Raw genomic sequence first — 16,361 nt, 5'->3', positions numbered from 1 at the left:
GGTTTCTACTGCTTTGTGGTTCAAATACAGGACAAATCAGCTAAAAGGAAGGAGTCCTTCAGATTCCAATGCTGGTATCCATGTGATATGCCATAAATGTCTGTTAGGTGAGGGTCCCAGAGGTCTCTACCTATCCGGAGAATAGTGAGTCCCTCAACTTCAAACCAAGCTGCATCCAAGAAAAAAATAAAAATGGAAAGCTGGCCACACGTGTGCGTCTATGGTAATTGTAGTTGCACAATCATGCATCAAAAGCAGAAGTGGATAGGAGCCGAGGTGCGGCAGAAGGGACATGAGCACAATAAGCTAAAACCAAGACACCAATTACAGGGCTGAAGTTTAAACTTCAGAATTCCTTTTACCGGTCTCCGAAACATTATACGAATGCAGACAACCTCCAGACTTTTAGTTTGTTAGTGTTCCATGAAGAAGATTTTACAAAAAAGAAAAGTCCAAGTGAAGCAATCAAATATTTACAGCATAAATATACTATTAATTCACTTTACAGATATGGACAAAAAGTTCATGTGCGTTTAGTCCTTTTTCTTTTTGCACCGGTCTCTTCCACTTCATTTCTGTATTGGTGTCTGCAAGAAAACAGGAATGAGCATTTTAGGCACGGTATACCGTATTCTTCAGACTATAAGACGCACCTGACTAGAGGATGCACCCAGGTTTTAGACAACAGAAAATAGGGGAAAATTATTTCATATTTTACTACTTTTACAAAGAAAAAACTTTTCGTTAAATAATAATTTGCTGTTTCACCAAATTCTGAGGGCCATAACTTTTAGATTTTATATTTTTTCATCGATTGAGCAGCGTGGGGGCTTATTTTTTGTGGGACAAGCAGTTTTCATTGGCACATACGATTTTTTGATCACTTTTTATTAAAAAATTTTTTTAGTGCCAAGGTGACCAAAAAACAACCATTCTGATGTTTATTTTAAGTCGTTCACCGTGCAAGTTAAATAATGGTATATAGTAATAGTTCAAATTTTACAGATGCAGCAATACAAATTTATTTTCTTTTTTTACACTGAGTGGGGGAAAAAAAATAAATTATAATATATACATATATATATATATATATATATAAGAAAAAAGATCGGACAAGGGGGGGGGGGTTTATATATATATATATATATATATATATATATATATATATATATATACACACACACACACACACACACACATACATACACACACACTCCTGAAAATAGAACTTTTTTTTATAATTTTTTTTTTTTTTTACACATTTCATTAGTTCTACTAGGGGTTGAAACGCGTAGCCTGTGACAAAGTCCTTTATTTAGATGTTTGCCTAAGTCTTCATATTGCTCACTTCTATATAGCAGCGCCGTTGGTCCTATTTTTTGTATTTTAACCATTCCCTCAACTGACAACAAACTTCGTTTGGCTGTGTTTTGGACCTGGCTGCAGCTTTCCATGCCTTTATGACACTTATCGGTGTCCACTATTCAAGGTGAGCGTAATTGTCACATCAATTGTGGTCCCTTGTTCTACCTGGCTTTTACTTTGCACTATGTGGCGCCGTGTTCTTTTTTCCATTTCATTTTAGTTTAATTCCATGTACAGAAGCCTTTTGAGGACCAGCCTCCGTCTTGTCCTGGTAGGCTTCCGGTCAGTGTCAAAAAGACAGTTTAAGAAGAAAATGGATTTTCCCTGACGATGCTAAATGGTAAAACCCTTCTTGAGTAGTGAGGATTTAAAACAAGCAAATGTAAATAAAACAATATCTGATATTACAATGCGTTTAGAGACTGGATCGGCCTCTTCATCAGGTAAAATACAAACGCTATATGGCCGGTCCGGCCTCGAAACGAGTCTTAAATAAAACAATATCTAATATTACATTTGCCACATCTGTGGCTTTTTTCCTATATCATTTGATGCGCTGTGTGTGCTTTGTGTTGTTTTTTTCTCCTCTACTGAGTACAATGACAGTTGGAATACATTATTCTACGTGGGTAGTGTAACGTATTATAGCAGCGATCAGTGCTGCAGGTCTTCAAGTCTCCTAAGTGGATCAAAAAAATAAAGTTGTAAAACACAGCGGACACCAGTAGTGTATCGAGGGGGCTCAGCGCATGAGCCCTTTCCAAACATCACCCCCCTCCTCGCTCCATTACGTGCCGGCACATCACGGGTCGGGAAGGGGTTAAGGAAGTGGTCAGGGGGTCTGGCGCAACCGGGCCCCTTGACTGCTGACTATAAGACGCAGGGATTCTTTAGCAAGATTTATTTTTGCTAACAAAATGCGTCTTAGGGTATGTTCACACGAGGGCGTCCGTTACGGCTGAAATTACGGGGATGTTTCAGCCTGAAAACATCCCCGTAATTTCAGCCGTACCGGCATGTGCAGGCGCTTGAACGCCGCGTCTATTACGGCCGTAATTAGCGCTGCTATTCATTGGAGTCAATGAATAACGGCTCCAATTACGGCCAAAGAAGTGACAGGTCACTTCTTTGACGCGGGCGTCTATTTACGCGCCGTCATTTGACAGCGGCGCGTAAATTTACGCCTCGTGTGAACAGACAAACGTCTGCCCATTGCTTTCAATGGGCAGATGTTTGTCAGCGCTATTGAGGCGCTATTTTCAGACGTAATTCGGGGCAAAAACGCCCGAATTACGTCCGTAAATAGGCCGTGTGAACATACCCTTACAGTCTGAAAAATATGGTATGTTGCAGTATTCAAGCCATGTGCATTTATTTTCTTCATTACATTTCCTGAAAAAAAAAAAATATATAACTTACATGTGGATATATTTGTAAGGGGCAGTTCTTTCAAAGCGGATTGCCCACATATATGCACTGGATAAAGCAGAGAGGAGTAAAAAACTGGTTGTCAAATTGTTTCCCATTTGAATTATTAATTGAATTGGGTTCTTTTACATTTTCTTTGCAAGCACGGTATCTGCAGTGTGGCACCAAGTTTGTTTAGGCCATTGCCAAGCAACAGGTGCCAACCCAGGATCTTTATGCTGCGACCAGCTTAGTCATCCACTATACTACACTCTGGTCAGATTCACATCCTGGTTTTCACCATTCCTGTATTACTTTCAGACATGCCCAGTGCCAGGAGGGACTATTGAGGTTTTTTTTTTGGATGAATATAAAAGCACGCTCATATATATTTTATTTTTTTTTCAACGTGGGAGTTTCATGGCCCTTCAGACCTACTCACCTCGACTGCCATCTCCTGCCACTGTTCCACACCCTGCCAAAAGATGGAAGCCAGCCTTCATCAGTTGGTGCATTGTGATCGAAATTGGCCCCCACTCTATTTGGAGGAAGCTTCTTCAATGTCATCTTCTCCTCTGTTAAAACAGAAGATGGAGCAAATTACTGACCCTCCTGTTGGAATGCACTGTGCAAGCTTATTAAAGTACGGAGAAGTAGAATAAGCAATTTCCCGAATTAGGTGGGTTTTCAGATGTTAAAAATACAAAAAAGGTATGAGAGGGTACTGGGATGGCCAATTGAAATCTTTGCAGAAATACATTGATAATGTGAGATATCTACCATTTGGATACCTACAAATTAAAAGTGAAGCTACATGTGTATAAAAAAATAAAAAAAGATCTTTTATTGGCAAGGTAGAAAGGAGAGTGGTAAACTAACTGCACTATTTCATAGACTGAATTAAAGGGTTCATTTGGGTGTTCGGTTTAGAAGTAAAGGAAAGTGGGAGATTGATATTGGGGTTACTAAATGTGCACAATTTATAATAAATACCTCACTAGTTTTAGGGACAAGGTGATTTTTATGCTGCATAGATTATATTACACATTGAGGAGATGACCCAGGCCTTGAATAGGTCTACCTCAGAATTTCCAAGATGTTCTGCACCAGATGCAGCTATCACGCATAGGCACTTACAACTATTTTGAAGACATTTACTTGAAATAACAGGTGATATTTATGGGTGTGACATACCGGAGAATCCTATTGTACGTATATTAGGAGATCTAAATAAAATGGTTTACAGATTACTTTATGCTTATAGCAAGACTAAAGGGGGTTTTACACTGGGCAATTATTGGGCAAACGATCGTTCATAGCGCTCGTTGCTGATAATCACCCTGTGTAAAGAGGGCAGCGATCAGCAGATGACCGCGCAAACGCTCAATCATCTGCGGAGCTTATCGGTCTAAAAAAAAATAATCAGGGAGACGCGCTGCCGACAAGATAATAATGTATGGGGACGAGCGATTGGCGTAACGACCGCTCATCCCCAGGCATAGCTCCTTGTGACAGGAGCAAATGAGTGGCGATCAACGAGCTGTCTCATTGATCAACCTTTGCTGCACGGGCCAAAATCGTCCGGAGTAATAGAGCCTATAGTATAGCTCAGAAATAGATGACCTCAAATCCCCCGGATAGATCAGGTTGGGTAAAGAATACTACTACTAGAAAATTATAATGCTTAAGAAATACTGGTACTCTAAAAGGACATCTAGAAACTTTTGTATTGCTGTAAGAAATATACTCAAGTGAAGCCATAACCCGATATCCGAAGGTAAAGAAATATAAAAATGGCTCTCTCTTCTCGTTCCTTGCCCTGTGCTCCTGTAGCGGTGGCACGCATAAGTGGCGGTTATATGTTTTATAATATGTATTGTTATCAAGGTGTCGGTCTATATTATAAGCCACTGGCAAGAGAGAACATCCTTACTGTGTTTCAAAAAGTCCTCGATCGATGGCCCAATATTCTGAGGATTTCCAGTGTCTTCATCAGGTAACATCCAGGGAGGAAGGGCACCTAAATTTACATCATAGATATTAAAACAATCCTTTACCAGGTGTTCTAAACAAAGACAGACATTTCCTGATTTTTGATTTTCGTTTTTCACTCCCCGCCTTCCAAGAGCTAGAACGTTTTTATTTTTCCATTGCTGTGAGGGCTTATTTTTTGCGGGAGGAGTTGTAGTTTCTATTGGTAGCATTTAACCCCTCCGCGTCGTAAGCAACTTTCAGATTTTCATTTTCTCCTCCCCACCTTCCAAAAAGTCATAAAGTTTTCATTTTTCCGTCGATATAGTACTATGAGGGCTTGATTTTTGCGGGACGAGTTGTAGTTTTTCATAGCGCCATTTATTGTGCCATATAATGTACTAGGAAACTGAAAAAATTATTCGTGGGGTAGAAAATGAAATAAAAACGGTGATTCCTCCGTTGTTTTTTGCGCTTCATTTTTGCAGAATTCACTGTGCAATTAAAACATGTTAACCTTATTCTGCGGGTCAATGCAATTACGGCGATACCAAATATATATAGTTTTTTCTATATTTTACAAGGAAAAAAACTAAGTGTAAAAAATTAAATTTATTTTGTTTCGCCAAATTCTGAGAAAACGTTATTTTTCTGTCGATTAAGTGGTAAAAAAACAGCGTATTTGGTGCTTTCAATTTTTTACGCCATTCATCGAGCATGTTAAATAACGCTATATTGTGATAGTTCAGACTTTATACGGACGCAGCGATACCATTTTTTTTACTTTTTACATTACTGTAGGAGGAAAGATGGGAAGTTTTTCTTTTAACTTAATATTTTTTTGTTTTTTTCACGACTAGATATTTCACTTTTTTTCCTTCTCTTTACACATTTTATTAGTCCCCCCTAGGCGACTTGAACCAGTGTCATTTTTACAGGCAGGGCTTACCAGAGGCAGAGTGATGTCAGTCCTGGGGGCCTTCATTAGGCCACCGGGCTGCCACGAAAACCATTGGCAACCCCCCCCCCCCCCATTGCATTGCGGGGGCCCACTTCCCTCTTTCTAATGCCTCAGATGCTGCGGTCACAATTAATCGCAGGATTTGAGGGTTTAAACTGCCAGAAACAGCACGATCTCCGTTCCCGGCTGTTAGTCCCGGGTGTCAGCTGTAAAACACAGCTGACACCTGCAGTGTATGGAGCGCGCTCCATACTTCTTCCACTGCACCAGGATGTACCAGCACATCCTGGTGGATGAAGGGGTTAAAGAAAAAAAAAAATACAGCCATCATAGAACAATAAATCTTGCTAGTGTGTAGTACAGTGGGCACCACCTAATTAATGTGTATAAGTTTTGTCTCGATAGTAGTAGTCGGAGGTAGTTTGAAATCTATCCAATATAAAACAGAATTCTGACAGGAATACCTTCAGGCTGGGTTCACACGACCTATTTTCAGACGTAAACGAGGCGTATTATGCCTCGTTTTACGTCTGAAAATTGGGCTACAATACGTCGGCAAACATCTGCCCATTCACTTGAATGGGTTTGCCGACGTACTGTGCAGGCGACCTGTCACGCTTAAAAATACAGCCTCGTCAAAAGAAGTGCAGGACACTTCTTTCAGACGTAATTTGAGCCGTTCTTCATTGAATTCAATGAAGCACAGCTCTAAATTACGGCCGTCAATGACGCCTCGCAAAATGCGAGGAGGAGCATTTACGTCTGAAACGAGGCAGCTGTTTTCTCCTGAAAACAGTCTGTCTTTTCAGACATAAATGCCTGCTATCGTGTGCACATACCCTCAAGAACAATACAGAATATTCTACACATTTCATCCTGGAAAATCAAATACAAAGCTTTCCAGTACCCATTGAAATGTGTAAGCTAATGCAGTGATGACTGCCCACAAAAGCATGTACCCATATTTTCCATGATCCCATAACGTAGAGATTTTATTTCTCACCTGTGTGAACATTGCCCTGGTCAGACATCTATGGAGACAATTAAAGAAACAGTAACATTATTATACAGTGAATTACACCAGAATAGTCACCGCTACGTGCACCCTGTACCATACCACCAGTTTTTGGTGGTGCAGAAAAGGTTTCAATTGCTGTGCACAGTGACATATACAGTACAGAAGGCTGGCAGAATAAGCAAAGGTTGTTTAGTGAGGCTTGTGATATGGCGTCCACTCACGCATGATTGCCATCCCTAGCTGCCGATCAGTCTTAGAAGGTAACTGATTCCTCTCGCATGCGCCAATACATGTACAATATCATTTAAATCAATGGAAGAGGCTGGACTCTCCAAGCAACTGATATCTTCGGTTTCCAGGTAGTCATTCACTATGGCGGCCATATTGGTTTAACCCCTTCCCGCACCATGACTTACAGTACATTGTCGGGATAAGCGGGTCATTCCCATGAGCTGCCGTACTAGTACGTCATGGTGATGATGCGGGAACAGGTGGTGTGCCCGTTCCCTCAGCAACCGGCGTTTCCCGTAACGGACAGGATCAGAGGACTCTGATCATGGCTGTTTAGCCCCTTCGAGGCCATGTTGACAATAACAACGGCGGCACCTAAGGAGAGAATAGGAGGGAAGGATTTGTGCCTCTGACAGGATTGCAGGGTGCCAATGTAATGGCAGCAGGTGGCCTAACAAAGGCACCCAGGTCTGTCATGTATATGTGCCTATTAGGCCCTGCCTATGAAAGGGCCCAATACGTTGCCTCAGTGTAATAAATGTATATTTCTGATTGCTGCATTCAAAATGACATAACAAAGTTAAAATGTTATTTTATATATACCATAGACTGAACATAAAACAACAACAACAACAACAACTACATTGCTACCACCCCCCCCCCCCATTACCCTCTTGGTGGGTGACCCTACTCTGACATCCACAAGTCCTAAAAGGAACCCCCCTGTGTGTCAGAACAGAGAGACGCACAGTAAGAGCGGGTCCTTCTCTGTCAGACCTGGCGTCTCCATGCATTATGTGAACAGTCATTTATCCCCGGCTGCTGCAGAGGAAATGTAAGGCTGCCGTGGCTCGCCTGACCATAGTAGCAGATCACCGGGGGTGAGAGAAGCCGGTTACTTTTTAAAAATGGTACATGAAACAATCCTTATAAAACGCTACCTACTGCGATCAGCCCTGGCCCCTTCTGACGTTACAGCGGAGGGGGATCAGGAGTTGTAGGAGTCATTTTTCGGCCTACAAGATTATTATTTTTTGTTTCTGAAGTTTAGGGACTATCAAAAAAAATACATATATGGATAGCCTATAAAAACTGTATAATAAGTATGCCTTTTTAATACACCTTTCTGTATTCTTGCATTAAGACATTCAGCATTTACCTTTCACAGGAGAATTTAAAATGCTCTATACATAAAACGTCACTATCATACATAAAGAACTTCTTAAACCGCAATAGGAAACGAGTTTATATATTCTAATAGAATAGACAGGCCATCATTATAGCCATACGTTCCAATATAATGCTAACTTACCAATATTCCATCAATTATTGCATCACATTGGAGTACCATTTTACAATTGGAATGCGAAAAATCTTAAAATGTGTAAAAAAATAAATAAAAAAAAAATTATACATCACCTGCTGACCAATAAAGGTGAGAGGTGGCACATCTGCCATGGCGGAGGTTTCATTTGGAAGAGTCCGCTGGTTGCTTGGACCAGGTTTTTCAAAGTCTGAAAGTGATGTTACGCTAGAAACAGACAATTTTTATAAATAGGCCAAGAAAAATATATAAAAAAATAAATAAATCTTGCAATGTCAGTCTTAGCTAAATAAGTTGACACCACATTTACTACGAGCTTTGTCAGATAACAAGAGGCTTTCAATGGAGTTCAAACTTTAGGAGGGATTGCTTCTAACTTTTGTAACCGTGACCCACAAACGGCAGGTGTATAACAAGCATCTTGTCCAACCTCAATCATCAGCCTGAGGCTACATGCCCATGTTGCTGCGGAAAATACGCGCCAAAACAGCAGGAAATTTTCAAGTGAAGACTGCACCACATCGCAAGATTTTGGTGCGGTATTTACATTTTGAAGCTGAAATCGGTGCATTTTCACGCTGCAGGTTTTGGTGTGTTTTTCCATAGTATTAGGCAGACACAATTTGCAAGCGGAAACGCAGTATAAGTTGACATGCTGCCGATCTTAAAATCCGCAACACAGGTCAATTTACGTACAGAAAGATACCGCTGCGTGTACATGAGATTTCCTGGAATCTCATTGACTATGCTGGTACTGTATTACACTGCGGATACGCATCTCGTGCAATGAGCTGGAAGATACCCAATGAAAGATGGAGCATATGCCTTGGTAAGCAGTGTTCACACACATTATATGGTTTACTATGAGGAATAAATATTCTGAAAGAAAGAGTAAGGACTCACAGGGGGGGGGGGGGCGGACGTGGGTGTGTGTGTGTGTGTTTGTGTGTGTGAATGGATGGACGCGGTCACGATTCAGTTGAAAACTGAGTCGGCATACTGTTCAGCGTAGTTGTCAAATTGCATGTTAATGGCTGCCCGGTGTTATAGGGAAAACTTTTTTTTGCAGGTTACCAGCAGTTTCCCCCTCAACACCATCACGTCACTACTGTCCTATGGGGCCCTTGCCCCAAGTTTGTAATGGACTACCCTTATTGTGCACAATAATAGAAACCATTCCTAAACTGAAGATTGATATCATGGCAGCCACGTTGCTGGTACAGGAGGTGCAGTGTGCTTCGTGGCTACAGACATTACCGGGCTTAGGTTTTACAGAGCATGTCGAGAATATGAACACTGTAATGCACTCAGTCTACTCAACACTGGGCAGTCCCAAAGATCTGGTCTTTGAGGGCTTAGGCGGGATTCACACGACCGGGTCGTTCCCGAGCCCGAGTGTCGGCCGGTAAAATCGGCCATTTTGCCCGGCCGGTTTGCATTAAGTTTTGCATCCGTGCCGGGCCGGGCAGATCCGGACAGTGACATCAGCGGCAACTCCTGAAGGGGAATCCCCATGTGTTCGGGGATTCCGCTTCAGGAGTTTCCCCTGATGTCACTGCCCAGATATGGACAGAGACATCAAGCGCTCTGTCCAGGAGCGGAATCCCCGAACACACAGGGATTCCGCTCCTTCAAGGAGCTAAAGTGCGGCTAGCACATAGCAGAGCGGGGAGATACCTCCCTGCTCTGCTATAGTGGCGTCGCTGCAGTAGTAGCAGCCGCAGCAGCTGCTAGCGGCGCCATCGAAGGTGTCGCCGGGCCAGGGTGCTTTTCAAGCAGGGGAAGGGAGCCAGCACAGCGCTCCCTTCCACCTGCTGTACACCCCGGCCCTGCCACACCGTGTACAGCGATGCCATTCGTCAGAATGGCATCAACTCCTCCTCCTCCTCCTCACATGCACTCTGCGCTGTGAGGAGGAGGAGATAGAGCGCAGGCTCTGGAAAACCCGGCCATCATTCGGGACACATCCCGGTGATGGCCGTGTATTACCCGGCCCCATAGACTTCTATGGGAGCCGGGTACCCGGGCGAAGATAGAGCATGCCCTATCGGTGTCAATAGCCCCATTAGGGGTCTATTATTCCTAATGCAGTCGGGTGCCGGCCGATTTATGAACGGCCGGCACCCGGCTGGGAAACCCTGCCGTGTGAATGAGGCCTTAGTGAATACAGAAATATCAAAATGAAAAAATTGCATCAGGCCATGTTTACACATTGCAGTTCTTATTTATTTATTTTTTTTAACTTCTAGCGAAAACTGGGACTGGATCCCAAAAGGAAAGACACTCGCCCTCAGTTTAGGATCCACTCCTAATGGGTCTTTTTAAATCAAACAATTTAGATTTATAAAAAACGGGGTTGATTAGGATAATTCTCCTTACCTGCCTGGGACCTGTACAGTGTCGCTCCATTCTTCGTCCTCTCCAGTAAGCGGTGTTTCAGGCTGGGTATTATTCAGGAATTATTAACATTTTCTCAATTTATTAAATATATTGGGTAGAACATTTCAATCATATTTAAATCAAAGCTGTGAGAAATACATGAAACATTCAACTATATGTAACGTTCTAGCCATTTCCCCCTCCTCCTCATAACTATTTGTCTGGCTGATCAGTAGAGGAAGGCTCCTGCATTCACTTGTCTTTTAGTCTACAATAGGAGACCAGGAACACTGAGACCCATCACCATATCTGCACCCATCCCAGGCGTCTGAGATATAAGGAAATTAAGGGTCCTTTAAGGGTCAGTTTACAGAGGTTTTTGACTTGGGAAAACGCGCCAAAAAATGCCTCCCATTGATTTCAATGGGAGACGGAGGCGTTTTTTTTCCCCACGAGCGGAAAAACCGTCTCGCGGGAAAAAGAAGCTACATGCCCCATCTACGGGCGTTTACGCCTCTGATCTCCCATTGACATCAATGGGAGGCAGAGAAACCGTGTATTGCAGTGTTTTTGCCCATGGCGCTCAATAGGTGCGAGCGAAAAATGCCGCAAACGGCAAAAAAACTCAGTGAGAACATACCCTTATACTGGCCAATATTGTACATGAAACGAGCACCAATCAACAAGACAGCTCTTTGTCCGGCGCTCGTTTGCTCCATTCACTAGTAGAAATGATTGGTAATGTATGGAGGCGAGCACTCGTTACTCCGATAGTTCGTCCCCATACATTACCATCATGTTGGCAGCACATCTTCCTGTTTACACCGGGAGATGTGCTGCCTACAACGATAATATTTATTGCTGCATAAACTATACAATCAGCTGATGAACGAGCGTTTGCCCGATCATTGGCCCGTAATATGTCCTTAACACGTGTTCTCGGAAAGATTTTGTACAACACCGTTTCAAGAGCTGCAGAAAATCCTGCAGACTGACAAACCGTGTAGGTAAGCATTTCTTCTGTTTACTTCTACCTTTCATTTCTAGGTTTAAGCAAAGTTCAGGAAAGACGGGAAATTTCTCAGAAAACTTATTTATTTCATGACTTGAGGATTTTTAAATCTGCGGCAAGCTGCATAATAGGCAGGCTGTAAACGTGACAATTCGCAGTATTTCCTGAAATCTGCAGAGATTTTTTTCCATTACATGTGAGCAGAGTTTTCAAAATTTGTACCGTCATTTATTTTCAGTGGTGGAATCTGCAAATTTGCCACATCTGAACGTGACCGGGGTGTTTCTTTAGACTGGAACCACAAATGCCATTTCTGCGACTGTTTTTTTTACTCAAACACAGGAGTGGCTCCAAATTTAAGGCAAAGCACAAAAGGACTAAGGTTCCATGCACCCAAACGTTTTTTTGCGGCCGCAAATCAAAAACCAGTTTTTTTTCTGCTCGCGAACCCCCCCCCCAAAAACACCTCCCATTGAAATCAATGTGTTTTCGTACGTTTTTTGGTGTGGTTTCCGCGTAAAAAAAAACTCTGAACAGAGCCTAATGTAGCTCTTCCATTTTATATCCACTTCTGCGTTTGGCTTAAACTGCAAAAACTTTTTTGGCCCAGTTTATAATTGAGGTGGTATAAACAATACTGTAGATAGAAAACTCACATATGACTTTATTTTATAGTTTCAGCCTCCATTCACATGACCCCTGCTCTAATTAACTAAACCCTACAGTGTTTTTAGTACGTGGCAGTGGTAGCGCAGGGTGGCAGGGACACTTCGCATCATACATAACTATGATGCTAGGAGTCCGGCTCCCTGAACTGTGTTCGTTCCAGAAAACGCAGCCGACACGCGGTCCGTATATCACGAACCGAACGCTGTCGTGTGCATGAGGCCTTAGCTACTAGGAGTAAGGACCTGTAGCTCTAATATGCTTCCCTTACAATGGAAAGCATATTCAGCGGACAGATCCACAACTAAAGAAAAATCAACCGCAGGCCTAATTCAAACGAGTGCGTTCGGTCCATGATATATCGTCTGCATGTCGGCCGCATTTCCTGGACCGAACACCGTTCAGGGAGCTGGGCTCCTAGCATCATAGTTATGTACGATGCCGGGTGTCCCTTCCTCGCTGCGGCAAAACTGTCCCGTAATCATGTTTTTAGCACGGGACAGTAGTCCCGCGGGGAGGCAGGGACACCCGGCGTCATACATAACTATGATGCTAGGAGCCCAGCTGCCTGAACGGTGTTCGGTCCAGGAAACGCGGCCGACATGCAGACCGTATATCATGGACCGAACGTGGTCGTGTGAATTAGGGGACACACACACACTACAATTACAAGGTGTGTTTCAGGAGGATCTTTGAGTTGGTGTGATCACCATGGGGAAGACTAGTTCTTAAAGGGAAGGTGTCGCAAAAACAAAAATTTTTAATATAAATTTGCTTTTAGTATGTTATTAAAATAAATTTTATTTATTTGTGTTGTACTTTTTTCTTTCTTTTACTTCTCTATGGGGGCTGCCATTTTTTTTTTCATCTCTGTATGTGTCGATTAACGACACATACACAGAGATGGAACACGGCACATACATCCCCATGGAGAATGCGAACGGGAGCCGTTCCATTCACTATATAGTGTACGCCGTCTGTGTGGGCGCATGCGCCGGTCCCACACAGTCCAAAAGGAAGGTCTTCAGCAGAGCGACATCCGGCGCCATTTTCATGTGGACCGGAAGCCGCGGCCAGACAGTAAGAGGACTACTTCCGGTCGCGGCTTCCGTCCATATGTTCCAGGCAGCGAAGACGATCGGAGGCAGCAGCGGCGGCAGGAGCAGGTAAGTTATGTTTGTGTATGTGAAGTGTGTATTATCACTGTATCTAATCCTCCTACACTGTGTGCCGCCATTTTCTGAGCAAATGCACAGTGTAGGAGGATTAGTAGATTCAACCACATCCTTCTCCTGGCACTAGCCAGGATAACGGAGGGGGGATTGTGTGAGGACACTAGAGAGTGTGTGTCTACACCAAATTTGCAGCATAAAGCAATGATGTTGCTTTACCACATTGCAATGCTGCAATTTTGGGAATTGCTCCTCTAGTGACCAGCACATGGAAATGTTATAAATTAGAATCTAATTTATAATATTTCCTGACTTGTGAAAAAATTAAAACAATGTTTAATCACTTAAATACTGTTTAACTGAATAAAAAAAAAAATAGAAAAAAAATTCTAGCGACACATTCCCTTTAACACTGTTTTAGAGCAAATCAGATTTTCTATAGGATGATCCATTAAATGAAACCCTTTTATTGCTAGCACAGCTGCTAACAAATACTACTAGATTGATATCAAATATATAATATACATTGAAGTGACTGAGATCATGGAGCCCTACTATACAATTTTTAGGGTACGGACACATGTGCAGTCTTATTTGGCAGATACGTAAGTGTACCTTAGTGGCTAGATGTAACATTGTAGCGATACCTTAGTAAACACTGTCCCCTTGTGGTTTTCTCGCTTTCGTGTCAATGGAAAAAAACACTTGGGAAAAATGCGGGTGTGTTTTTAAAGAGATAAAATATGTTTTTTCTTAAAATTAACTGTTTAACCAGTTCAGGAGCAGACACCTTTTAGCACGTGTTCGATACACGGCTACAACTTATTTTGGCTGGGCTAGCGGCACGATTTTTTTTTTCTCATGAACAATGCAGGTTTCTTTTTTAGGATTGTCATACCTACAATAAATTTTGATATATTACTATATTTATACTGTCTATTTTAGGGTAATTGGATCAGGGCTAGCGTTACGACAATGAATGGCGGGGAACCTTTTTCGGGGGGGTATTTTCTGGTTTGCTTTTTTTTAAAATTATTTTTCTATTATTATGGTCTGTCCCTCGAAGATCAGAAAACTCACTATATTTTACACTAACTGGGGTTGCACAACAGCTAGTTTCAGGGGAAGTCTGCCATGTTATAGTGACTATTGTCATGGATAGGGATATGCCAGGTCTAGTTAGACCCAGCAGCAACCTAACACTAACGGCTTCCTAGCGATCATGTGCCAGTCACATGATCAGCACGACCAATAGAAGCAGCGGCGCCGCTTCCTCTATGCTATACAAATTAGCTTTTTAAATCTTGACAAATGAACTGTAGTTTAAGGTTTCCAATAATAATACTATCACACTGGAGTAATGTCATATGGTACGCCAACAAATTTGGTTTTATATGGATACTGGTCTGTGGCTCTCTTGAAACAAACCTCTAGGACTGCCTGCAACATCTCCACCCTGGACTGTTCAGCTTCCCGAATCCGACTAGCAATCTGAGGAAAAAAAAACAACCTGTTCAAATGTATTTTATTCTACATTATTGTTAATAAAGGTCAACTATAAAGAGTTCTGAAACAGATGGCAAAAGTGTCTAGGCTTCTCATGAACATGCACATTTTACTTGATTGCTGAAGGATAGAATAATTTTTTTTTAATCTTTTTTAGATTTCTATAAAATCTCTGTCACGTTCATTGGGGGCTAGGGATGACAACTTTACATAGAGCTGCTGCCAATAGGAGGCGGAAACCATGTAAGAAAAGTGTTGGCTCATCCTGCCAGGCTATACCCCTACTGCAGACACTGAGCTAACCAGTTTGTACAGAAGTAGGAGAAGCAGAAATCAAACGGTCAGTACTAATGACAACCATGAACCACAGGAAGAATACAGCGGACACCAAAGATTTTACAGTAAGTTATAAAAAAAAAAAAAGTCAAAGAGGCGAGAGCCAGAAAAGGGGAGACCCGACAGAGCTCTTAAAATGCTGCATCCACGGATTAGCATTTAAGCTAAAGGGTCCTGCGAATGGCAACCGGGAGAACTATCAGAAAACTTCCATTTTTTAGGAGAGAACATCTTCAAACTCTGGTTAAGATGGGAAAAATAAAAAAAAGTTTGGGAGAGCGATGGGGACAGCAAAAGGAAAACTCACCTGGGAGGAAACGTCTGAATGTGCTTCTGGGTAGAATGAAGCAGGAGAGACTGAATGTGGATGAGAACAAGCAGATCTGGGCCATTTACGGGGTCTGCCTCACCGTGGTGAGCAGTTGTAGGAACCAGGAAAAGACTGGTCCGGCAAACGGCCCATCATACCTAGCATGGATTGGGAGACCTTGGTCATGTCTTACACCGCATGGAGAGGGACCGTGCCTATTCAGATTTAGGACCCTGTGGGGGCTGAGCGGTGGGCACCAGGTGTGGAGGTTTAGCAACAGACCGTCTTGTTCTCAGACAGGTAGTAGAGGGGATCAGATTGGCCACAGCTAGAGCAGGCAAAATAGTTCGCCATGGCCGTTTCTTGCCACGGGGCTTCACCACTGGGTTCGGACATGATGAAAAAAAAAAACTTTTCACCACTGCGTGAAGAGGGTAATAAAGCAGGGGCAACTCTGCTGCTATGTGAGACTAAGAGCTGCAGCTCAGCTAAAGATAGTGGCTAAGGGAAGCTGGAGGGGAATACAGCAAGGGACAGAGCCTACAAGGAATTGGAAACAGGATCCTCAGGTGCGGACCTCTCATCACAGAGGTCTGTGCTGGATGGCTGCTGCTGAAAGGTAGGAAGGAGAAGAAGAGAAGGGGGAAGAGGAAAAGGAGACACCCATTACTGGCGGGTAACCGAGGAGTTGGAGCTCCTCTGT

At 42.7% G+C, this 16,361-nt stretch overlaps 1 protein-coding gene across 1 annotated transcript in view; it reads right to left on the bottom strand.

Moving 5' to 3' along the window:
* Positions 1-324: 324 nt before the first annotated feature.
* The window catches only part of CENATAC (centrosomal AT-AC splicing factor), a 32,843-nt gene continuing 16,806 nt past the window's right edge, over positions 325-16,361 (bottom strand). Inside the window, exons 5-11 of the mRNA XM_075840123.1 lie at positions 14,935-14,997; positions 10,657-10,718; positions 8,373-8,484; positions 6,708-6,735; positions 4,706-4,792; positions 3,215-3,347; positions 325-587 (exon numbers count right to left, since the gene is read on the bottom strand). Of these exons, the coding sequence (XP_075696238.1) occupies positions 524-587; positions 3,215-3,347; positions 4,706-4,792; positions 6,708-6,735; positions 8,373-8,484; positions 10,657-10,718; positions 14,935-14,997 (549 nt within the window). The 3' untranslated portion in view covers positions 325-523. The remainder of the gene's footprint in view (positions 588-3,214; positions 3,348-4,705; positions 4,793-6,707; positions 6,736-8,372; positions 8,485-10,656; positions 10,719-14,934; positions 14,998-16,361) is intronic.

This window comes from Rhinoderma darwinii, chromosome 10 (genome assembly GCF_050947455.1).
Source record: "Rhinoderma darwinii isolate aRhiDar2 chromosome 10, aRhiDar2.hap1, whole genome shotgun sequence".
NCBI lineage: Eukaryota > Metazoa > Chordata > Amphibia > Anura > Rhinodermatidae > Rhinoderma > Rhinoderma darwinii.
This window is presented reverse-complemented; position numbering and strand designations above follow the sequence as displayed.